Here is a 22,553-nt window from a genome sequence, read left to right as displayed (position 1 = left end):
AGTCTCCTCTTAGGGCACGAATCTGGTTAATTTCTCTTTTCCCAGTGGAATATCAACTGGAAAGGATGACCCCAGGACTATGGGACTACGATGAACCGCAAGTGGGCTGTTATTGGTTGTAACTCTCTCCTTTTTTGCAAAGCGAATGCCGCTAGATCTTGATATAAGGTAGGGTGGTATCCTCGGAATTCGATGGGGTGGTTGTCTCTCGCCTGGAGGAGAAGCCTTTCTTTCAGCTGAAAGTTGTAGATGTCTGCTGGTGGGAACCGAGGAGAAGGTCTCTTCAGGCCCCTTTGGTGCGTGCAGTCTAGCTTTATTTTTTGGGTCCGGCGGGCCCCTAGGATTGAGCAAAAGAATTCTTGCACGAATGAAGACATTTCTAGTCCCTCCGCTCCCTGTGGAATAGCTTGGATTCGAATGTTCTGTCTAAGGTCAATATGCTGATCTTGTAATTGGATGATCTCTTGTCGAAGTAGCTTTATCTCCTCATCCTGGAGCAGTCCTGTGCCACCAATGTGTCACCTATTGCGTCCAGATCCTTGCGGACTTTTCTAATTTCTTGTGCGATCTCTTTTTTCATAGTTTGCAGGTCCTCTTTTAAGGAGACAAATAGTCTCTAGGAAAGAACGTGTGATGGGGGCCTCCACGTCCCAGGGCCCGTGTCTGGTAAGGTCTCCAGAGGAGGAGGCGGAGTCTCTGTGCTAGAGGAGGCGTCTTGAGGAGGAGATCCTTGACTGAGCGCTCTTTTTTCCCCTGTGCCGGATGCCATCTTATAAAGCGTAGAATTTGTCCCATATGCTGAGGAGTTTTGTCCTCTTAGCTAATGCTGTGTGCGGAGAGATTTTCTCTCAGCTCGTTCATTGGGTCATTCTTGACCTGCCACTCGCTGGGAGCCCCTGTACTTGATTCCGTTTGTAGAGACCAGCAGGAAGGAGCCACTACCGAAGGTTAAGTGTTTTAGGCTAGTCTCTGCTCTGGCCTCTCATGTTTGCAGTTCAGTTGGGGACGTCCACGCAAGATTTTGCATTTTTCAACCCAATAGAGGGTAAGGAGTGTGTCTCCTGGCAGCTTCGAAGGGGTCTGGGCCATGGGCGTAGGAAGTGTGGGGAATGCGGGGGATATGTCCCCCCCCAGATTTTGGAGTGGGGGGACAAGGGTTTGGGGGACGAGAGGGACAAAAGAATTTTCCCTCTCCCTTCTGTTATTCAGCAGGGCCATTAGCACGCGAAAACGCTACCAAATGGCCCTGCACTTGACCTGCCTGGAGTCAGAGGCCACCCGCCCTCTGCCCTTTGTTATGCTGCAGGAAGGTTCGGAGGCCTGGGAAGAGCAGAGAAGGGGAAAAAAACTCTCTTTTCCTTTATGCCCATTTCTGTGTTTGTCTCGCTCCTCCTCAAGTTATGATTTCAAAAGCTCTTATTACTCTCTCTTACATCTCCTTTTCTTCATTTGTTTCTCTGTGAAATGGATCCAAAATAGGCGGACACTGGCTGGATATTTCCTCATTTACTGACCGTTTTATAATTCCAAAGAAAAACCTCGGGACGGAGAGAAAAAAAAATGAAATACCTAAATTAAGCAATACAGAGTGGTCAGCAGACAGGCCAGATTGTTATTTACACCCACACACATTAGAACCACTTTACAGAGTTTGCCAGTGAAAGCGCTACTTTCTTTTTTTCTTCTTTCTTTGAACAACATTGTTTTCCCACGGGAAATGCACAATTTCTAAAGGGACTGTAATACCTGGTTGATGAGTGGAGTGAAAATGTTTAATATGATCGTTTTCAACTGTCTAATTATTTTAGCTTATAAAATGTGTACTGCAGCTCTGTGTTCGGGGATGTAATTTTTTTTTTTTACCGAACTGCTTACATTTTGAAAGGATATAAGAGATGGACATTGAAACGGGTCCCTTCCTGGTCCTGTAGCCATGTCCTGAATTTTCAGGCAAAATCACTTACTGATTTCTGAATAATGAGTTTAAAACTGTTACGGTAACCATGTTGTTCCTGAATACATTTTCCATGATTTGCTTATTCTTGCATTCCTTATGAGTGGTTTTTTTTTTCAGGGTGTTATTCATTTTTTTCAGGCAGCATTTTACTGTTGTCTAATGCATAATTCGAATTTAGTTGCAGCACAATTGACTTGTAGCTGAAGGCAGTGCAAGTTTCTCTCAGTGGGGCACTATGGTGTTAAGTGTGGGAGAGGATGTGGCACTCTGACGAGAGCTGCTGAATTCGGAACTGGAGCACCATTTTCAGCCTTCATGACCAGTCCACCAGACCGCATTCCTGACAGAGCTCATTCCGATGCTACACCTTAGAAGGCCTGATAGACCTTAGAAGCCCTGGTGTCTTAGCACCCGCAGGTGGACCCCAACGGTGGCAAGTGTGAGTTAACCTGGAAGGCCTGTCCACCACAATCCATACTGCAGTTCACCTCCAGTCTTGCGAGCAGGCATACAAAGAAGCACACCCTAAATCGACAGTGACCGTCACTGAAGTCACAAGATCCTTGAGGCCAGTCCACCACACCCATTGGTACCTCCATTGGCCTTTTTCAGCAGTAGTGGTGCAACTTACCAGGAGTTGGCAATGTAGGATTTGCATGCACATCAAACTTAGGGGGTGATTATAATGAAGGTGGAACCGCCACGTCACCCCGTCAATGGCGGTCCCACTGCCATCGGTGACTGCATCAACGCCAACCATATCACAATGGCGGGTGCTTTCCTGGCGGTCGGAAAGACCAACCGCCATGCACCCTACTGGCTCCTTGAGCCCGCCAGTGCGGTGGAGGGGCTCTTGGTTCCTACAATGCTGGTCGTGCCTACCAGGCACCACAGTAGGGCTTACGATACCCCTTACCCGCCAACTATCAATGGCAGTTCACCCGCCATGGAAAAGTTGACGGAAAGGGACATTGGAGGCCCATAGCTGGCCCCTTTCCCCTCAGCCCCCAGACATGGGACCTGACAGAGCGTCTGCCTCCCCCCTTCTGCTCCAAAACCACAGAGATAATCTGCGGCGTACCCCAAGGCTCATTCCTTAGCCCAACGCTGTTCAACGTCTACATGGCACCACTCGCCCACGTCGCCTGACAGCACGACTTAAACATCATCTCATACGCCGACGACACCCAACTGATACTCTCGCTCACCAAGGACCTCCACACTGCCAAAACCAACCTCCATAAAGGAATGAAGGCTGTCGCCGACTGGATGAGGGACAGCTGACTGAAGCTGAACTCGGACAAGACAGAGATCCACATCTTCGGCTCAACCCTATCTACCTAGGACGACTCCTGGTGGCCAACAGCACTAGGAGCACCCACCAACCATTCACGAAACCTAGAGATCATCCTCAACCCCACACTCTCCATGACAAAGCAGGTCAACTCCGTCTCCTCCACCTGCTTCAACACCCTCCCCATGCTTCGCAGGATCTTCAAGTGGATCCCCACCGAAACTAGGAGGACGGTCACCCAAGCCCTCGTCAGCAGTAGACTGGGCTATGGCAACGCACTCTACGAAGGAGCCCCGGCCAAACTCCTGTCACAACTGCAACACATCCAGAATGCCTCCGCACGACTAATCGTCAACGTACCCCGCCGCAGCCACATCACACCCCACCTGAAAGACCTGCACTGGCTCCCCATCAACAAGAGGAGAACCTTCAAGCTCGTCACCCATGCACACAAGGCACTGCACGACACCGGACCGGCGTACCTCAACAGATGACTCGGCTTCTACACCCCCGCCCGCCAGCTCCGCTCTGCAGACCACGCCCTCGCCATCGTCCCCCGCACCCGAAGAGAGACCAGATCATTCTCCCACCTCGTCACCAAGACATGGAACACCCTCCCCATCGGCCTACGACAAACCGAAGATCTTCTAACCTTCAAGAGACTCCTCAAGACCTGGCTCTTCGAACAGTAGCACCCTCCCCCCCCCCCCCACCCCCACCCCCAAGCGCCTTGAGACCCTCACAGGTATGTAGTGCGCTTTACAAATGCTATGACTGATTGATTGACATATCAGTTTTTACATTGCGGCAGATGATGCAGCCAGCAGCACCTGCTACAACGTAAAAGATAGGCACTGAGAACGCCATAGTGGCGGTTGCATTGTAATGCCTATCGTCGGGCCGCCATCTTGAAGGCCAGCGGTCCCATTCCCCGATTCGATGGCAGACGGACTGGAGTCCGCCTGCCTTCGTAATCCGCCCCCAAGTTTGCAAACTTCATGGTCTCTGCTTCATGCACAAACACTTTTAACATGTGGAGCCTTCTTTCGGGCCATTGGAGTTATGCAGCAATGGAGGCCAAAATTATGTTGCAGTGTTGACTAAATGATGCAACAATAAAAATGCTGCAGCGTAATGTGGTGCATTTTATGATACTTTATTATTTTAACATATTTATACATACTAACAACCTCTGCAAAGCTTTTGCCTCATTAGTACCTGTGTAACATACAAATGCAGCACAGGGAAAGGTGACCAGTCAACCTTTGCAAAAGGCCCTACACTTCACAGCCACATAAGTCCCATTTCTTTTAGTAATTTTTTGACTGTTTGAGCTACAAAATTGTTTTGGGTCAAATCGTTAGATTATGCAGCAGATGATGTATTATGCGGCAAATATGTTACAGCCATAGTTAAGTGGAATTTTTTTTTCCACTTAACTTAATTTTGCCCCAGTATTGTAGTTGATCAATTTAGAAGTTCCCCAAACCCAAAAGTCGAGTTTGGGCACAATTTGCATTTTAAAAGCAGTCCTACAACACAGGGCTACTTTTAAACTGACCTCAGGCTTCAGCAGTGCACACAAACATCAGAAGTTATAACTGCCTTTGATCATGAGCTCGAATCTCTCCCAAATCATCTGTTCCTTATTGTTGGGGGCGATGTTAACACCACCTTTGAACCTCTCGGCCTAGAAGACCAAATCTTAACTGAAGAAGAGATAGTAAGTGGGGTATCCCGCAGCTAGAGCGTCCGGCAATTACCAGATGGACAGAGGTGGCTATCCAAATGAAGGCCCTATGTTTAGCTAGAGGACTTAGAGCAACAAATGGACGAACCCCCTCGGATCGACAGGGAAGCAAAACGTTTGATAACGGTAGATCCTGTAGCCGAATAGATTACATCCTAGTGGATGTTAGATTATGGCATAGGTTGACTGACATGGAAGTTAAAACCCAACTGGAGAGGGACCATAATCCTCTTTGTATGGGCCTTAAAGCAATTGGAGGATCAAGAAAAACAAGTCAAGGGGGAGCCATAACCACCCTAGATATTGTAACTTCGAATAATCACCGTCACATCAAATGGGGTAGATTAATAGAGAACGTAGAGAGACTAGAGGAGCTTAAAAAAGTTGTGTTAGAAGAAATAGCTGAGATTAATCGACACATTAACAAGCGAAATTTCTCTGAAATTATGCTTGAAGCCCATACGACTTTTTTTATCAAGCTCCAGGAGTTCTTTAAGAAGGAGAAGAAACCAGGAAACCCCCAAAATATAAAGCCCAAATCAGGATGGTATGATAAGTCTTGTAGAGAAGGCCGCCAGAATCTTAGCATAGAACTTAAAAATAAGAATATCCTAGGGGTGAGAAAAGCGAGGGACACCTATAGGAAAGCTCAAAGAGAGGCTAAGAAAAATTGGGATGAGGCCCTCTGGCGGGACATGAAATCCGCATGTGATGCAAAGAACCAGAGCCAATTTTGGGCTCTGGTCAAATGGGATAGAGGAGGGGTGGCCCAACCCCCACAAAACAATGTGGCCCAAAATCAATGGGTTGAATTTTTTAGGCCCCAATATGCATGTGCGCCAACTGAAGGGGAATATTCTTTACCCCCTACAGTTTTCTATCAAAGCCAGCTTTTTACTACAAAAGATGTTAGCTTAGTGCTGGACTGCGTGATAAGGGGTCGTGCTCCAGGAATGGACGCCATACCAGCAGATGTGTTCCTAAGTGACCGTCCAACATGGTGCCAGTACTTTGAGTGGTTAGCAAACTCAGTGGCCAGAGGTGCTCCCATACCGACCTCCTGGAAGGGAGCAGAAATCCTCCCAGTTTATATAAAAGGGAAATAAATCATTACCCAGTAACTACAGACCAATTAGTCTTATAGACTCTGCACAAAAAAATAATAGGTCGTATGATTCAAAATAAACTATAAACCTGGATCGATGAAAATGACATTCTATCCCCTTACCAAGCCGGGTTTCACCCTTGTACAAGTTCAGTAGACCAGGTCTTTTTTTTCATAGCCCTTTATTGGAGGAACGTGATGCTTACTAAAGGAACCCTCTACGTGTATTCGTAGATCTAAAATCAGCTTTCGATCTAGTTTCCCGTTCCAAGCTCTGGGGGGTACTTGCTGAAGCCGGGATGGCCCCGGAACTATTGACGCTACTCGTCCGTTTGCATGAGAACAATTACGCTAGAATCAGGTGGGGTGCTCAGGGCGAGGTGACCGACACAATCCCAGTAGAACGAGGGGTTCGGCAGGGGTTTGTCTTGGCACCGACACTGTTTTCCATCTATATTAACGGTATTGTAAAACATCTAAGCTGTACGCCCACTGATGCACCGATTCTGGCTGGAGAGCGTGTGCCTGTTCTCATGTTTGCGGACGACACGCTCATAGTTTCCCGTACACCTAGTGGGCTACAGAAAGCAGTAAATGCCTTCGGAGAGTTCTGCAAAGCACATGGACTAAAATAAATACATCCAAAACCAAGTTCATGTGCTTAAATCTGCGGAACACCTACAGGGGCTCAATAAACTTTAATGGTATCCCCCTAGAACAAGTTGAGGCATTCACATACCTAGGAATAAACCTCCAATGTAACCTGACCTGGAAAAACCATATTGATATGGCTGTCCTAAAGTTCCATCAACTGGCAGGAGTAGTGGCTCTCAAATATAAAGCCTCACAGACAAAGCCCATTACCTCTGCCCTTGAAATATACAACATGAAAGACATCAGTGCCTCTCTATATGGTTAGGAACTTTGAGGTTTCTCCAATCTAAATAAATTAACATTGGCAGAAAATAGTTTTTTTCGAAGGCTGATTGGGGTCCCCCAAAGTACCCCTACTGTGGCATTGGCGTATGACTTAGGTAGGAAACATATCAAGGACCTGGCACAATTACGTCCGCTACTTTACTGGAGACGTCTTATGACCACTCCTGAACTTGTGCACTTTGCAACTGCCCTAAAGGATATTATTAGGGCAGGTCGATTTCACTTGATTGTGTGGCTAAAAGAAATAAAAGGGCTGCTTACTAAGCTGGAACTAGATCATTTGTGGAATTCATCCAATGTTGAAAGTTTCCCTTCAAAGGTCACATTAAAGAACATGTACTGGGAAATGGTATGGATGTCCACCCAATGTAAAGGCTCGAACACAAACTTAACAGGACGCTATTTAAACATTAAATCTGTACCATCCTGTGAGCCCTACTGGGACATTATCGAAAAACCATTCGATAGAAAACTGTATTTTCAGTTTAGAATCGGGACGCTACCTACAAAGGCGTTCACTCGAAAATGGTCGATAAACCAGGATGATAAATGTCCCCACTGTAAAGATCTGCTAGAGACCACGGCCCATATACTGTTTGTCTGTCCCTTGTACGTTAATCCTCGACGTAAATGGATAAAACCAGCTTGCCAAAATTTAGGAACACGCAGGTGCATAGAGGTGTTAAGAATATTAGAATCTGATTGTACCCCCTTTCTGGCGATTGCTGTGGCAACATTTCTAGGTTGGTCATGGACCCTACGCACCCGCACTTTACAACAGCTAGCTATTGTTCAATGAAATTATTGATATGGCTGATTGTATGATTCTATGTAGTCAATCTTTTAAATGACAGCATTATGTTTAATGAGTTTTTTTTTAAATAAGTGAAATGTTCTTAATTCTTCTGTAGTATTTATTGTATAGGGAATATTGTAAGATTGCTTTTATGACTGCTGTTGAATAAAGTTTTGAAATTGATACAGCCATAGTTAAGTGGATTTTTTTTTCCACTTAACTTAATTTTGCCCCAGTATTGTAGTTGATCAATTTATAAGTTCCCCAAACCCAAAAGTCGAGTTTGGGCACAATTTGCATTTTAAAAGCAGTCCTACAACACAGGGCTGCTTTTAAACTGACCTCAGGCTTCAGCAGTGCACACATGCAAACGCAGAAAGGGCTGCTGGCCTCTTATCTGCCATGCCCAGGCCCGGACTGGCCGTTGCGGGCACCGGGCAATCCCCCGGTCGGCCGCATGGGTGGGGGCCGGTTTTGGGCCCCAGGGGGCCGTTTTTGCTACAGGGCCGTTTTTTGCAGCATAGCTGCAAAAACGGCCCTGTAACAAAATCGGCCGAAACCGGCCCTGGAAAAGAGCACGGTCGCACCCCAATCCCCCCCCCTGGGAGGAGGTGGAGGCCGGCCGAGCACTTTGCCAGGGCCGGTTTCGGTTCCCAGTCCGGCCCTGGCCATGCCCTAATATATTCCAGGGACTTAAAGGTCGTTTTTAATCGCCCTGCCCTATTATGAACTAGGGCCTTATAGGAGAGGTCATGCCAATCCTAGTAGTACCCTAACCCATAGTGCACCCTAGTGTATGTAGGTGTTTTCACAGTATCTTTAAGTGTCTCTTTCAGAATAGCACTGGCCCTGCGCCTGTTCAGGCCGAGGCCAGGGTCAGTCAGAGTCAGGTACCACCAGTACCAGTCAGCAACATGTTGGGGAGTGCCCAGGGCACAGGATGGCTTTGCAACACTAAAGAAGCACACACTCAGAATTTAAAACATAACACCATGGTTGGGGGTTCTCTTTAATAATAAGAATTGATTTCTATCCTAATGAACCCATTTCCAACATTAGGATAAGGAAATACTGGGGAAAAATCCTAATGTTCTAATCTATACCTTGAAGTTTTCATGCAGCTCTTTGATGACGGTTAATAGCTCACTGTTCAATGTTAGGATTTTAACTTATAAACTGCAAATACCAACAGAATCTCTCAGACAAAGGCAGTAACTCACTTACCAATTTACATGATATGCATTTTGTGATCTGCGTGGTACACATTCTTTGCAACATGCATATTAACCCACTGTGACTACCTTACCAAGAGTCCAAACTTCCACTAGACAAACCTTCGATCTCTCTCAATAAAGAACATTAATCACCAAAGTTATCTTCACATTTTTATTGTTTCCTGAAAATTGCTGGAGACCAGGAATGCAGCAGCAGGTACTTTTCAAATCATAATGCACTTGCAAACACGACGCCCCCACCATAAGTCAGCCACCTATGTTTGCTTGGTGCATCAAGATGATTCATATACATTTTTTTTAACATTTGGTCTGATTACTATATGAATGTAAATAACAATAAAGCATAAATGAAAATTGTTAAACATGCCTGCTTTTCTTAATATTTCACTTCGAAAGTATGCGATTGTATTTGTTTAACGGGCGGTGATTTGTATAGGGTCACTGGAAAGTCCACAAGGTTGTCCCTGTCCCCCCCAGAATTTTAGTGTCTCCTACGCCCCTGGTCTGGGCCTCGAGGAATGTGAGTGAAAGCACACTTGTTCTCTGCTCTGGCTGCTGAGTATGTGGCCAGAATCCTCCTTCTTAGGGATAAATTTCAGCTCCTCTTTCACAAAACGCGTTCTTATTTAAAGAGGGGAAAAGTCACTTGTCAGTAGGAGAGCAACACTTCAATGGGAAAGCACTAGCAGTGGCACTTCTCTCTGACAAAGAGGCAGAGTGAGAGCCGCACTTCCCTATTTCCGTGTAAGTCACTGGGCCGGATCCACCAAACGAGGCTAATGGGCTATGTGGTGGCACGGATGGAGCGTGGCACTCCACAGAGCCGCGTGGGAGGAGGCTGCTGGCACTCGGATGCACGGGGAGGCTAACTCGAGGTGAGAATGTAATGCTGTCATCCCGTTCGTGCTCCGGCACGTTCCTTGAGTTGAGCCTTGTGCGCGAGGAGAGATGACACCATCATCAATCTATCTATGTCCCAGAGCCTTGGGCAGGGCTGCCGCCTGGCACACGCCCCTCGCCCAGCCCCGCGCGCCCGCCGTGCTCCTGCCAGAGGGGTGGAGAGAGCTGTCCTCTCCTCACAGTGAGCGTGCGGACTCAGGAGGCTGCAGAGCGCGGGATGTCGGCTTCGGGCTCGGCGCTGCGGCCGCGACATGCGCTGTCTCTTCTTCACCTGGCCGCGCTGTTCTGGCCGGCTGCCCAGGGGCTGGCGCCTCTCGGGCACGGCGCAGTGCTGGACCCCCAGGGACGCTTCCAGATGCGCTGGGGCCGGCACGGGGACCGTATCTCCTTCCTGCTGGAGGTGCAGACCCTGGGCTATGTGGGCTTTGGGCTGTCTACCACGGGGGCCATGGCTTCCTCGGACTTGGTGATCGGAGGTGTGCGGCAGGACGGCAAGCCCTACCTGCAGGTAAGAGCACAGTGCGGACTCCGCGCCTTGCAAAGCGCTGGGATCCATGGGACGCCCTCTGGAGAAGCAAGATTGAGACCTGCCGGTTTCACGTGTCCCCTGGAGCTTTCAATCGTGCACTGGGACAAATGCACCTTGTTTTACCCTGTCTTTTAGTACAGGGGGAGGGGGCGCATTTCCATGCTTGCATTAGTTCCACCACCCTCGCCACTGTATGATTCAAAGCATAGCTTGCTGAAACGTCCGAAACCTCTAGACCTAACTTTCCTTCTGCAGCCAGTTATATATTTAGGATAAAGACTCCCTTCTTTTACGCCATAACGTACGCTTTCTTTTACTCTCCACCGTTGACGTGTTTATTGCTGCAATCCAGGGCATCTAGAAATAAACTTTTGTTACCTACTTCTGCTGAACAGTTCTGTTTCTTTGGTACTACCGGGCGCATGAACCCTAAATCCAGGAAAGATATGACTGTTCATTGATGTTTTAAAGCGGTTGAAATTTTTGAGAGTGACGTGAAACGGACAGGGTCGTTTAGGGGCAACAATGAGTATCGCACTCTGAAAATGAGACTTACATGACTATTGTGAAATGTTGCTGATGCTGCACTTTCACATATGGAGTCGCCTGATTGGATAGTGACATGATGCCTTCTGATGTAGCTACGTTGCGCCTTCTCACTTTTGTACCTATGTTCTGTTAATCGGAAACAGTTTAATTTACACTAGATTGCCTCCCAAGCATAACGGAGTCCCGTCCATCCAATAGCAACCTAACGCAGTATGTATGTACCATAGAATGGGCCTTCCATTGATGATGTGTGAATGGAGCTTCTTCAAGATAGATATGATGTGATTTTGCCACACGTCGTATACTCCCCTGTCCCCCAAAACACGTTCGCGTGCACACGGTTTGTCCTTCAGTCATACATAGGTGTTTTTTTGTTATAGTACGTACCTAGCCCGAGAGCGCCAGCAGTGACCTCCTGTTCAATTAATGTTTTAAAGGGTCACAAAAGACGTAATAATTTTGAGAAGTCCTGTCGTTTCGTTCCTCGATTACGTTTTGAATTCGCGCCTTTGCCGTTGGACTCCTCTTTCTGTCGGGGTCGCTCTGTTACAGATGCCAATGCACCAGGCGTGCTTGGCGAATCTTTTAAGAACTATAGAACAGATATTTCTGGAGCAATGTATTGTAATTAATCGCGCCTCGCAGCACTGACTCTCCCTAGAAGCGCCAACCAGTCCCCGTCGGCAACGGCCAGCAGCTGCCCTCCATGAGGAGTTGGATGCTTTCAGTGCAATTACGCACTTTGAAATTAAAGGGAATTTAAAAAACGCCAAGTTATAACGCTGCTAAAGAAGTGCTGCAGATGCAAGAAAAAAGCGCCTGCAGAGCGAGTTTCATTAAGGACAAAAAACACACGGGTGAAGCCGGACGAGAACCCGCCCCATAATCTCCGGATTCTCAAAATGTATTTGTCTAAGCGTGGGCACTGAAGGCGAGAGTGGGACGCCGGGCGCTCCTACGCCTGTTTTGTGAAACTGCGTGGTACACGGAAATTCCCAAAAGGCGCTTTTTGGTCGCAACGTTAGCTTAGTCTCTAAATGCAATAACATCTCCATGTGATGGGTCTCTGAGCTTTTCAGAGGGAATCTCGAAGCAGTAACGTAACGTAAAATGATGGTGCCCCCTGTAGAAGATGATGAGGGGCCCCGAGTCTCCCATGTCTCACAGACAATAATTGGCCTCGGGGTGACGGGTTGGGGGCCCCTTGGAGGGCCCCAGGCTCTCTGCCCCCTAGGGGCTCCAGGGGCCGTAACCGTTACACTCCTCTCTGGAACTGTATCCTATAAGGAATGAAATACTCTGGAGCCCAGCCTCAGCAGCATTTTAAGTACCATTTTAATTACTCTTAGATGCCTTCTTACAATTGCCCCAAAAACATCAAAAAGATTAGGGAAATGAGAGTTCATTGACAATAAGTACAAATAAGAAGGACTGCGGCCGCTTTGTATTTTTACCAGTGCTTAGTGGGCTCAAAAAGGAGGGACGTGCCCCTCTAAAAGGGGGACGTGGCATTTGAGTGTAACTTAGAGGCTTTTTGTAGAAACTTAGCCAATGTAACCAAAGCCGTGACTTAAAACATGTAAACAAAAATTCTGTGAGTCACACAAAAGGCCACCTGATCAGAATTCGAATGTCACTCTTTGGGTTTTCTATTATTGCATCCAGAGAGAACACAATAATGAACATGCACCTAAAACAAGTCAGACCTATTGCCTATGCCAATGCTTATTAGTAGTAACAACAAGGACCTTCCTGTGAATAATTTAGATTGAAAATGTTTCATTTCTGAAAAGGACAGTGACCGTCAAGAGTGTCTTTATCACTTCTTTGCTCCCTTCCACACCACTTTCATCTGCAGTCTTTCCGTCTTTTAGACCCACCCTTTTTTAGTCCCATAATTCTGAATTCGTCCTCCTCCATGCCTCTTTCATCTTCAGCACTGTCGTTTCACTCTCTCTTCTTTTGCACATACTCCCTTTAATCTCACCCTCCTAATCAGACACCCGCACACTCATGACCCACTCACTCACCTGTAGGCATTGCATTTTCTTTTCCTTTGATGCATTCAATATTTTGACAGCTGTGTACTTCTTTCACATACTTTACCGTTGATTCACAGTTTCAGTTGGCACATATGTGGCCTGCACAGTTTGCACGCTGCAGAGAAGCCAAGGAATGGATGTGCTTATTATTATTATTTTTTTTTGGGATGTGCTTTTTTTGTCTGAACATTTTTAAGGCCCACTAACCAGCACTGTGAGAAACTCACACTGGCTTTAGCTCCAGAGCTCTCATTAATGCCCAGTCATACATCCCAACTCAAACTCACCCAGACACTCTCAGGTAGCTTCTAAATACGTCGATCACCAAGAGATTTGCGGACATTTCACAGTGGGGCAAACACCAACACACTCTTGACTCCGGTTTGGCCCTCGGTGACTGCTGTATTTGTTTTACGGAGGTTGTACCCACTCCCCTCTTCCTATGGACATTTCTCCACCTCTAACTGCAGCACTGTTTAATTATGCTCTTCACTGCAGGTAACAAAATGTCAAGACGAAGTGACGCCCAGTGCAGGTAAGAGCAGTGGGCGGGGGAGGGAGTCAGCAGATGACAACAAGGGAAAATAAAAAAAGAAAACCACTTACCTTGCCCTCGTCGTCGTCTGTCGACTCCCCTCGCCCCACTGCTCATTCCTGTGCCGGCTGTCGCTGGTCAGATGCCAAGAAAATGCAGCACAAAGCCCTCATACCTTCACCATCCATCCCCAGCATCAGGGATAACAGAACCACTTGCACCCATGATCTCTTCTTCATTTCCTATATAGTGATTCACAATGGGTGAGGACGGTATGTAACTGTTACCACGCATCTTTTACCACGCATACCATTACCACGCATACCTTTACAACGCAGGATCGTTTACAACGCATACCTTTACAAGACAAGACATTACAACGCAGATACTATTACAACGCATGCCATTACAACGTAAGTATAAGTATAGGTAAGTATATCATTTAATTTAACCTTTTAGGGTTCAGGACTGGGTTGGGTTTTGGGGTACAGGGGTATTTTTAGGGTTCAGGGCTGGGTTTGGCTTTTGGGGTACAGGGGTATTTTTAGGGTTCAGGGCTGGGTTTGGGTTTAGGGGTACAGGGATATTTTTAGGGTTCCGGGCTGGGTTTGGGTTTTGGGGTATAGGGGTATTTTTAGGGTTCAGGGCTGGGTTTGGGTTTTGGGGTACAGGGGTATTTTTAGGGTTCAGGGCTGGGTTTGAGTTTTGGGGTACGGGGGTATTTTTAGGGTTCAGGGCTGGGTTTGCGTTTTGGGGTACAGGGGTATTTTTAGGGTTCAGGGCTGGGTTTGGGTTTTGGGGTATAGGGGTATTTTTAGGGTTCAGGGGTACAGGGGTATTTTTAGGGTTCAGGGCTGGGTTTGGGTTTAGGGGTACAGGGGTATTTTTAGGGTTCAGGGCTGGGTTTGGGTTTTGGGGTACAGTGGTATTTTTAGGGTTTAGGGCTGGGTTTGGGTTTTGGGGTACAGGGGTATTTTTAGGGTTCAGAGCTGGGTTTGGGTTTAGGGGTACAGGGGTATTTTTAACATATATATTTACAAATTATTAAATAAAAATTAATATAATCAATTACAATATTTAATAATAAAATATTTAATAATTAATTAAAATATTTCAATAATTATTATTTACATTATTTATTAATATTATATACTTACCTATACTTACGTTGTAATGGTATGCGTTGTAATAGTACCTGCGTTGTAGTGTAATGTGTTGTAAAGGTATTCGTTGTAAAAGGTCCTGCGTTGTAAAAAATGCGTGGTAATGGTATGCGTGCTAAAAGTATGCGTGGTAACATCATATATCCGGTGAGGCCACTCATCAGTGTAATGCGTAAATTGAAATTGCAGTATGGATGTGGTATTGCTCTTCATTTGATGTGAAGCAGCGCGGTCATGGCATAGACAGGCTGGGGTAGGTAAGATGGTTTGTGATCAGTTTTGTCCCAGTATTTTACTGTTTTTGGCACTGTAATTTTTTGACTCAAAATTTGTAGGCTAATTTGCTGTAATATTGTTGTTTGCAAAAGAGAATTTAGCCATAAATGAAACCTGGGGTAGCAACTAGTAATGTCAGTTTTAGATGTGCAAACTATACATTTCTGCACAGAAGTTACCTCACGTACTCAAAAATGTACCCCAATCATTCAGATAGTTTGGCTAGGAGTAGTGATTTTCTTCATATGATTTTGACGTGCCCTGTGGTGAGTGTCCTGAGACATGGTTGTGATGTAGTGGGAAGGATAGTTCAGAGAACATGGAAACATTGCATAGTGGCACTCCACCCCGAGCCAAAAAGGGGAAATATGGAGTACAAATTTGTGTCTTTATCAATATTATTAACAAATTGAGCGATTGGCACAATTTAACTGCAGAACTGCACTCCCTCTTTGAAGCATTTGTTTTTTAATTTAGCAGTTTTATATTTCACAAACATTGCCCAAGGGCATCGGAGCACATTATATGAGCATCAGTTGCATTACAGAAGGTAAGATTACATTTTTAGGTACTGACAGATTAAGTGTTTTGCCCAGAATCACAGGATGTTGAGCAATGCTGGGACTCAAACTTGGTCCACAGTTCTAAAGTCAGCAGTTGTAACGCCACTTCCTGTTGGCAGAAGAATTACGAACTGGCAATTGATGTAGCTATCATTAGAGCAGCAGGTATAATGCACCAGACCCCAAAGGGGTGTTGGCCCGCCTGTCCCCAATTAATTGCTGTTCTTGGCTTAAAAATGTGGGGACGAGGGTCAATTCTTCACTGGCATTAGGACCAATGGCACCCTTTCTACTTCACTGAATGGTATGCGTGAGAACAGATGAAAAGTGAATAAGGCTTTGAAAGTTTGGTTAGAGATTGGTATGACCTTTTATTCCTCGCGCGCATTGCTGTGCTGGGCACTTTTAAAACTTGTGTTGTGTATTGGGTGTATTTAGGACACTTTTTAACGCGCTGCACGCGAGTGCTCAGTTTTGTCTCTTGCTATCATTTGGGCGCTCGCCACTGCTGCTACCTGGGAATTAGGTAGGCTTACCCGCATTTTAATCGGTTTTCACCCGCATTTGACGGGACTCAGTTAGAGGGGATCCGGGCTGTTGTGGTCCCGACCGCCATCTTGGGTGGGTGCTTGTGCTTGGGCCACCTTCAGGCGCCATATTGCTCGGTCTAGTGGCTCTAATCGCCGGAAGACCGCGCAGCGTTATTGTATAAATTAGCATGAATGAACAGGCGCGCAGCGGATGCGCGCAGCGGAAGCGCCGTAGATGCGCCGGAGGTGCGCCAGAGGTAAGCCCGTTTGCGCCCGTTCGCGTCCCGGGCGCTCCCGGTGCGTACACCTCGGCTATCCCTCGTGTGGCAGATCTTTTAGTGGATCCCCAGGTTCCGCTCATGCCTAACAATGCCGGTAAACATAGTACCTTGCCCCTTCCTCCTTCCACAGTTCTTTCGTGTGGACTACTGAATGTCCGATCGCTTGTAAAGCATCACGCTGAAATTGCTCTTCTGATAGACTCCTTACATTTAGATATACTTTTTGTTACTGAGACCTGGACTAAGGTAGATTGTGGGGTCGAACTTGGGTGGGCCTGTCCTCCGTGTTACCTTATAAAACATGCTCCTCGAACATCTGGCAGAGGGGGGTGGAATAGGCTATATTCACAAAGACACAATTTCTCTCACGCAGCTGAGGAATAAAGAGGTTTTGGGGCTCGAGCTAATGGGATTTTCCATCACGGCCCAGGGAGGCACTCTGGTAACGGGTCTTTTATGTTACAGACCGCCCGCTTCAACCACCACGGCCCTTCAACCATTGATTGATCTGATTTACGATCTGTCGAATTCCCACACTAGATTCATAGTGTTAGGTGATTTTAACCTTTGGCCGTCTGGACCCCAAGATCTGGCGTATAGAGAACTTTGCCAAGCATGTAGTAATATACAACTATCACAGTTGGTTATGTCATCTACTCATCTTAAAGGAAATACTTTAGATCTTGTATTTGCCAATGAGGATCTAGTCACAATTGGAGAGATCGTGGATCAATGTTGGACTGATCATGCACTAGTGCCAATATCTATCTCACTGCCTGACTCCCCAAGGACAGGCGACCCCGGCGTCGCTAAGATCAGTAGGCAATGGTCTCGCCTTTTGAAACATCCAAATAGACCTTCACTGTTGCCTATACCTTTTACGGTGAAGGATAGTGTGGATGAGAGCTACTCGGCCCTTTGCCAGCAGATCTCGACATCTCTGGATGAGCTGGCTCCACTAAGGAAAATGAGGGATAGACCCAGAGGAACCAACGCCTGGTTCACTGAAGACCTTGGACAGCATAAACTTCACTGTAAACAGGCGGAGCGACTTTGGAGGAGAGAATATAAAGAATCAGATAAAGTAGCATACAAAGTAGCCTTGCCCTTGTTGGCTACAGCTTGCAGCTTCGTCCCATTGGAGATTTTTGACTTACAAAAAAGAGGTGAAGTCCCAATGTAGAAATCTTCACAGTGATTTTGTCCAGTGGCTCCCCGACTACTATCCCTCCTCCTCAGGCAAAGACTGCAGCCTTGCCCCGATTAACTTTACCTTCTCTGACATTCTTTCATAACATTTCTTCTAAGTTCAAAGGAAATGTCGACTGGGCCCAATCCACCTCTTGTATCCGACTTGTGTTTCACTACAGTATGCCATATTTTTCAACTTTGGCCCAGTCTAACAAGACTATGGATATCATGAGTGATATTATCAGTGATATCATAAATGATGTCATAGAATATGTCATGAGGGATGTAAAATGTGAGGTCATGAGCAGTGCTTGGTGGGGCGGTGAATTTGTGTTATTTTAGTTCAGAACGTGAGTATTGTCATGGACATATTCACTTAACTATATAGTTGCTTTATAGTTTTTATTTTCAGTTAATATATATATGTATAGATACATAGATATGGGTATGTGTGTATTTGTGTTTGTGTATATATGCATATACATATATGTGTACGTATATATTCACTGAAAAATAAAGGTTAAAGTGTAGTTATACATAAATAAAATAGGGAGATTTTTTACTTGTATTAAAAAAAAACCTTGGAAATTACTGTGGGACTGGTGAGTCCCCCCCCAAAAAAGGTGCCCACAAAGGCAGGGTAGTTTGGGTACCCTTACCATTCCCCCTTATAAGTTATTTTAAAAATTGCTTTAGGATACAAGGGCTGAGTCCCCTTGTCCTGTAATGGTATGCTGCAACATTTTCTAATCATGTGCCACCAGTCAATCAGAGTCCTTGGGACCACATGAACACTGGATTCCACTGAACCAGGATGACTTTCAGGGGAAAAAAGTCCTTGTAACCAATCAGATTGCTTTATATTTGAATATGTGGTCCAGCAGGTCTACTTCAGAAACAACTGTCCAGTTATTTCTAATTTTGAACCATAATTTCTCAAAAACGATTGAAAAGATTTCCACCAAATCACAAAAAGTATGCTCTGAGGGTAAAAGTCTAGCTATTTCCAATATTTGGCGTAAGTCTGTTCAGCCGTTTTTACTGTATCATTGTCTAGAATTCCCTATAGAAATTGCATGGGGATAAAAGTGTTTTCGGACCCCTCCTTTTCCTAGTCCCTGCTTGTCAGATTATCTCACAACGTCCTAGTAAGGAGCTGTCAGGATTTTTTTTTAACTTTCTTGAAAATTCATCAAAGTGCACCAAAGGTATTAGCAAAACAAAAAAACGCCCTTCCTATGAACTCTCTGACCTACTTCTAACTACTTAGTGACAAATAGCAAAATCACTTGCGGGACAAAGGGCCTGATACTTTAAGGCATTTGTGCCTGTAAACAAACACACTTATGGGGTTTCCCCACTGCACAATTTCTTCGTGTGTTCAGTTCCATATTGGTAAAAAGACAGTGTCTAATAGTTGACAAGACTTTTTCAGGAGTACACCTTTAAAGGTTTGTGAAATCCAAAAGGAGTAGGTTAAGTGGAGAAAAAAATTTCTGCACCTACTTTTACATTTGTTTTTTTTAAATGGGCCCTCCAAAAATTCTAGAGATTAGATGAGTGCAAATTGAGATTCCAGGCTGTTTATCTGGCAGGAGAGATCCTATGAATGGTTCTTTTTTTACTCAAAAGGCATTGGCAAAACTAAACTTGTTGTTTTTATGCTAATGTCATGGTGCATAAAACTGCTATGTGGTGCTTAAAAGAGAACTTGCGAGAGTTTTATGCTTGATTCTATTGTGCACATTATGTAGGAGATTTCTACACCTTAATGTACATGTGATTTCCTTTTCTACATTGTTGAGCATTAGAAAATGCCATAGTCTCACAATTTTCATAACACTTCAGCCATCCCACAACAATACTTCCAAGGCAAGACACATTCTGTTTATCTGATTATGGAACTTGGATACCCATCACAGTATAGTCCGCTGGCCGGTAGCCATAAACACAGCAATTACAGCCAAAGGGTAAACACAGCCAACTACAGAAGATAAAATACCAGTCAGTGAAAAAAATGTACTAGTCTGGGCATCCGGCCATTTCTCTGTGGCGTAGGAAAGTCGCATCATCTTGTCAATCGTTGTAGCAAATATTGCCCGTCATCCCTGGGACGACAGGAGTCAGATTAATGTAAGATCACTGAATGCCAAAAACCTCCTTTAAGATTTTGAATCACAGTGGGTAACAATGGGAAGCAGTCAAGGTGAAATCTTGAAAGCTGATGTCATTGAGGTGCAGAGAACGCTTGAATAAAGCACAGCAAATTTGTTGGCCGGTCAGTGCTATGGCTTTTGAAAAGGTGGAAAACATTTTGGCAATAAAGGTACATCTGCACAGTAAAATAATGCCGCACAGTAAGGTTCAACAGTAAAAATGTGGACAGTTTGGATTCCCATGGTAAGAAGGTTGGCAGGGGGGGCCTTAGGCATGTGCAAGCTGTGCATCTGCACAGGGCCCAAAAACCCCAGGGACCACCACGCCAATATATATCCTTAATATAATAATCCTCTGAGGATGGATACATATTTGCATGGCGGCCCCTGGCAGGGATTTGTTCCACTTCCAAACACCCTGACCCCCCCCCCTCTTCTCTGGCCTACGCGCTGTGCCCCACTCGGACCCCCTCTTCCGGGGCCCCCTACCTACACTTCCTGCCCAGGGCCGCCATGAGCTTAGAGCGGCCCCTGAGGTTGGGCACTGCATGCATTAACGTTAAGAGATCAGAGCTACGAAATATAGGGGAGTCGTGCAATGCGATTTGTAGTCTGCTGGGCAAAATAAGAGAATTCTTGTGAACATTTCTGATAGTTCTTTATAGGTAGATGTGATTCTCTGCAATTTTTTTCTTGCATGTTGGTTTGTGCTTCAAATGCATGTAAATATCTCCCACAGCAATGGCAGGCAGATGGCAGGCAGAAAGGTCACGGCTGTCAGAGTGTAAGATCACAATTTTTTTGGTATTCACAAACTGCTTATTTAATTTTACTAGCAGTAAATACTCTGTAATAGGGGTGGTGAACTCACACATAAAAGCAGAAGACAGGCCCACCTTTTTATGTGTGGTGTCTCTGCAGTCATATCATTACTATTAGTAAAATAAACGTGTAGTTTGTGAATACCCCAAAAATTGTGAACTTACACAAAAGTGTAGGTTTACCTTTGTGAATCAGGCCCTTAGAAAGGAGGAAACCGAGAGTAGAGGTCTTCGGAGTTGCAATGTTACCCTAGGGCTGGCAAAGAATGTCTCCAAAGAGTCCCACATTGCATTTAGCACATATTTCATGCTGGTCCCAGGTGGACAATGAGCACCTCAGCAAAGCTGAGTCACAAAGTGGAAAGCTCCATTAATGTCTTGAACTCTTCTCTCTCTCTCTCTACGTATGGTAGATGTTGATGATAGCTAACACTTTCTGAAACAGTTGTCTTTGGTTGAACCGGGCAGCAGATTAAGCTGCTGATCTCTGAAATGCTACACTTTTCAGGCAGTGGTACTTGCATAAGTATACTACTAGCTAGACTTTGGTTCCTCTGAGTAAATAAGACAGGAGTTAGCACACAGGGAAGGTTACATCTTTCTCCACACAAGTTTTCAGCAAACATTCCCCTCCCATTGCTATGAGACTGGTCCCGACCCATGTAGGGAAAAGCAATTCTGCCTATCACTGGTGCAATCCTTCTCTAGGAGGGTGTAGAGCAGGTATCTCAAACAAGTAGCTCGTGAGCAACTAGTAGCTCTCCAGCTACCTGTAAGAAGCTCTCCTGTATGCAGCCAAACCTCCTACATTATAACATTTTGCTTGGTTGAAAAACAAAATGTGCATCTCAAAATTCAAAAGTGTGTGTATCTTTTAAGAATGATGTTTGGATAAAAATGGTTGTATTTCCAATATATATATATACATTATGTTTAAAGCTGATATGTGAGTGTTAAATCATGAGGCATTGGGGAGACTTATTATAAATATTATTACCTTGGTGTCATGGGCATTACAGCTACAGCTGATATGTATTAATCATGCAGAAGCAGTTCAAATTGATAAACTCTTTTTTAGATTACTGATTGCAACCCTGCCTCATGCACAGAAGTGATCACTGCTGGTAATCTTGCATGGAGCGGCCATTAATGCAATCTTGTTTGTTGGGATCAGTATTATCAAACTAAAAGTATTAGTAGCTCCGGGCTTGATAAACAATGCCGGTCGGACCTACCGCCTGACTGCCGTTGCCGTGTTCTGATTACAACTGCCAAGTCCATGAAAGTTTCCCCTGCCATATTACGAAGCAACCGCTGCTACCATGGAGTTCTCATCTATGGCAGCGCACATACCCTCAAATATGTTGCTGCAGATACATGCAAACTTATAGGAAATGTGAATTGTACACACATGCATGACATATGTGGGGATATGCTTTGTGCACCAAGTACCCCTTTGCTGGAGTGTGGCGACCCGTGCACAGTACAGTCAATGGGAATTCATGCCACCTACATACTTATCTGTATTATTGTGCCCACAGGGTGTACTCTATGGGGTTCAGCTGCTGTGTTTCAGAGGGGGCCTGGACAAAGGGATCCATGCCAGAGATTGTCAAGGAGAAGCTGATTTGGGTGAATATGAACCCTAAATCCATCGTTCCCAACGACTCGAGGCAGGCGGTCGGACCGCAATGGTCGGGTCATCGGAAACCCACATTGTAATCCAGATGGTGGTCCGAGATCCCTGTACTGCCCTATAAATGTTGTTCTTCTCCGACCATCATCTCGGCGGTCAGAGAAAGGTTGTCGGATTCATCGATCTTTCAGCAGTCGGTCGAAGTACAGGAGGAATGCATCGTAATCCACTGGTTAGACAGACTGCTTCTGATGAGACAGTGGTGGTTGGACCGCCTCCGACAAGACCGCAGAACCCAGTCCGAC

The 22,553-nt window shown here is 45.5% G+C and overlaps 1 protein-coding gene across 1 annotated transcript in view; it reads left to right on the top strand.

Annotated features, from left to right (window-relative positions):
* The first annotated feature begins 10,047 nt into the window (after positions 1-10,047).
* MOXD1 (monooxygenase DBH like 1) overlaps positions 10,048-22,553 on the top strand; it is a 773,208-nt gene continuing 760,702 nt past the window's right edge. The window contains exon 1 of the mRNA XM_086925392.1: positions 10,048-10,484. Coding sequence (XP_086781518.1) covers positions 10,194-10,484 — 291 coding nt within the window. The 5' untranslated portion in view covers positions 10,048-10,193. The remainder of the gene's footprint in view (positions 10,485-22,553) is intronic.

Source organism: Lissotriton vulgaris, chromosome 6 (genome assembly GCF_964263255.1).
Source record: "Lissotriton vulgaris chromosome 6, aLisVul1.2, whole genome shotgun sequence".
Taxonomy (NCBI): domain Eukaryota; kingdom Metazoa; phylum Chordata; class Amphibia; order Caudata; family Salamandridae; genus Lissotriton; species Lissotriton vulgaris.
Note: the sequence above shows the minus strand (reverse complement) of the source record. Positions and strands in the feature narration are given on the sequence as shown.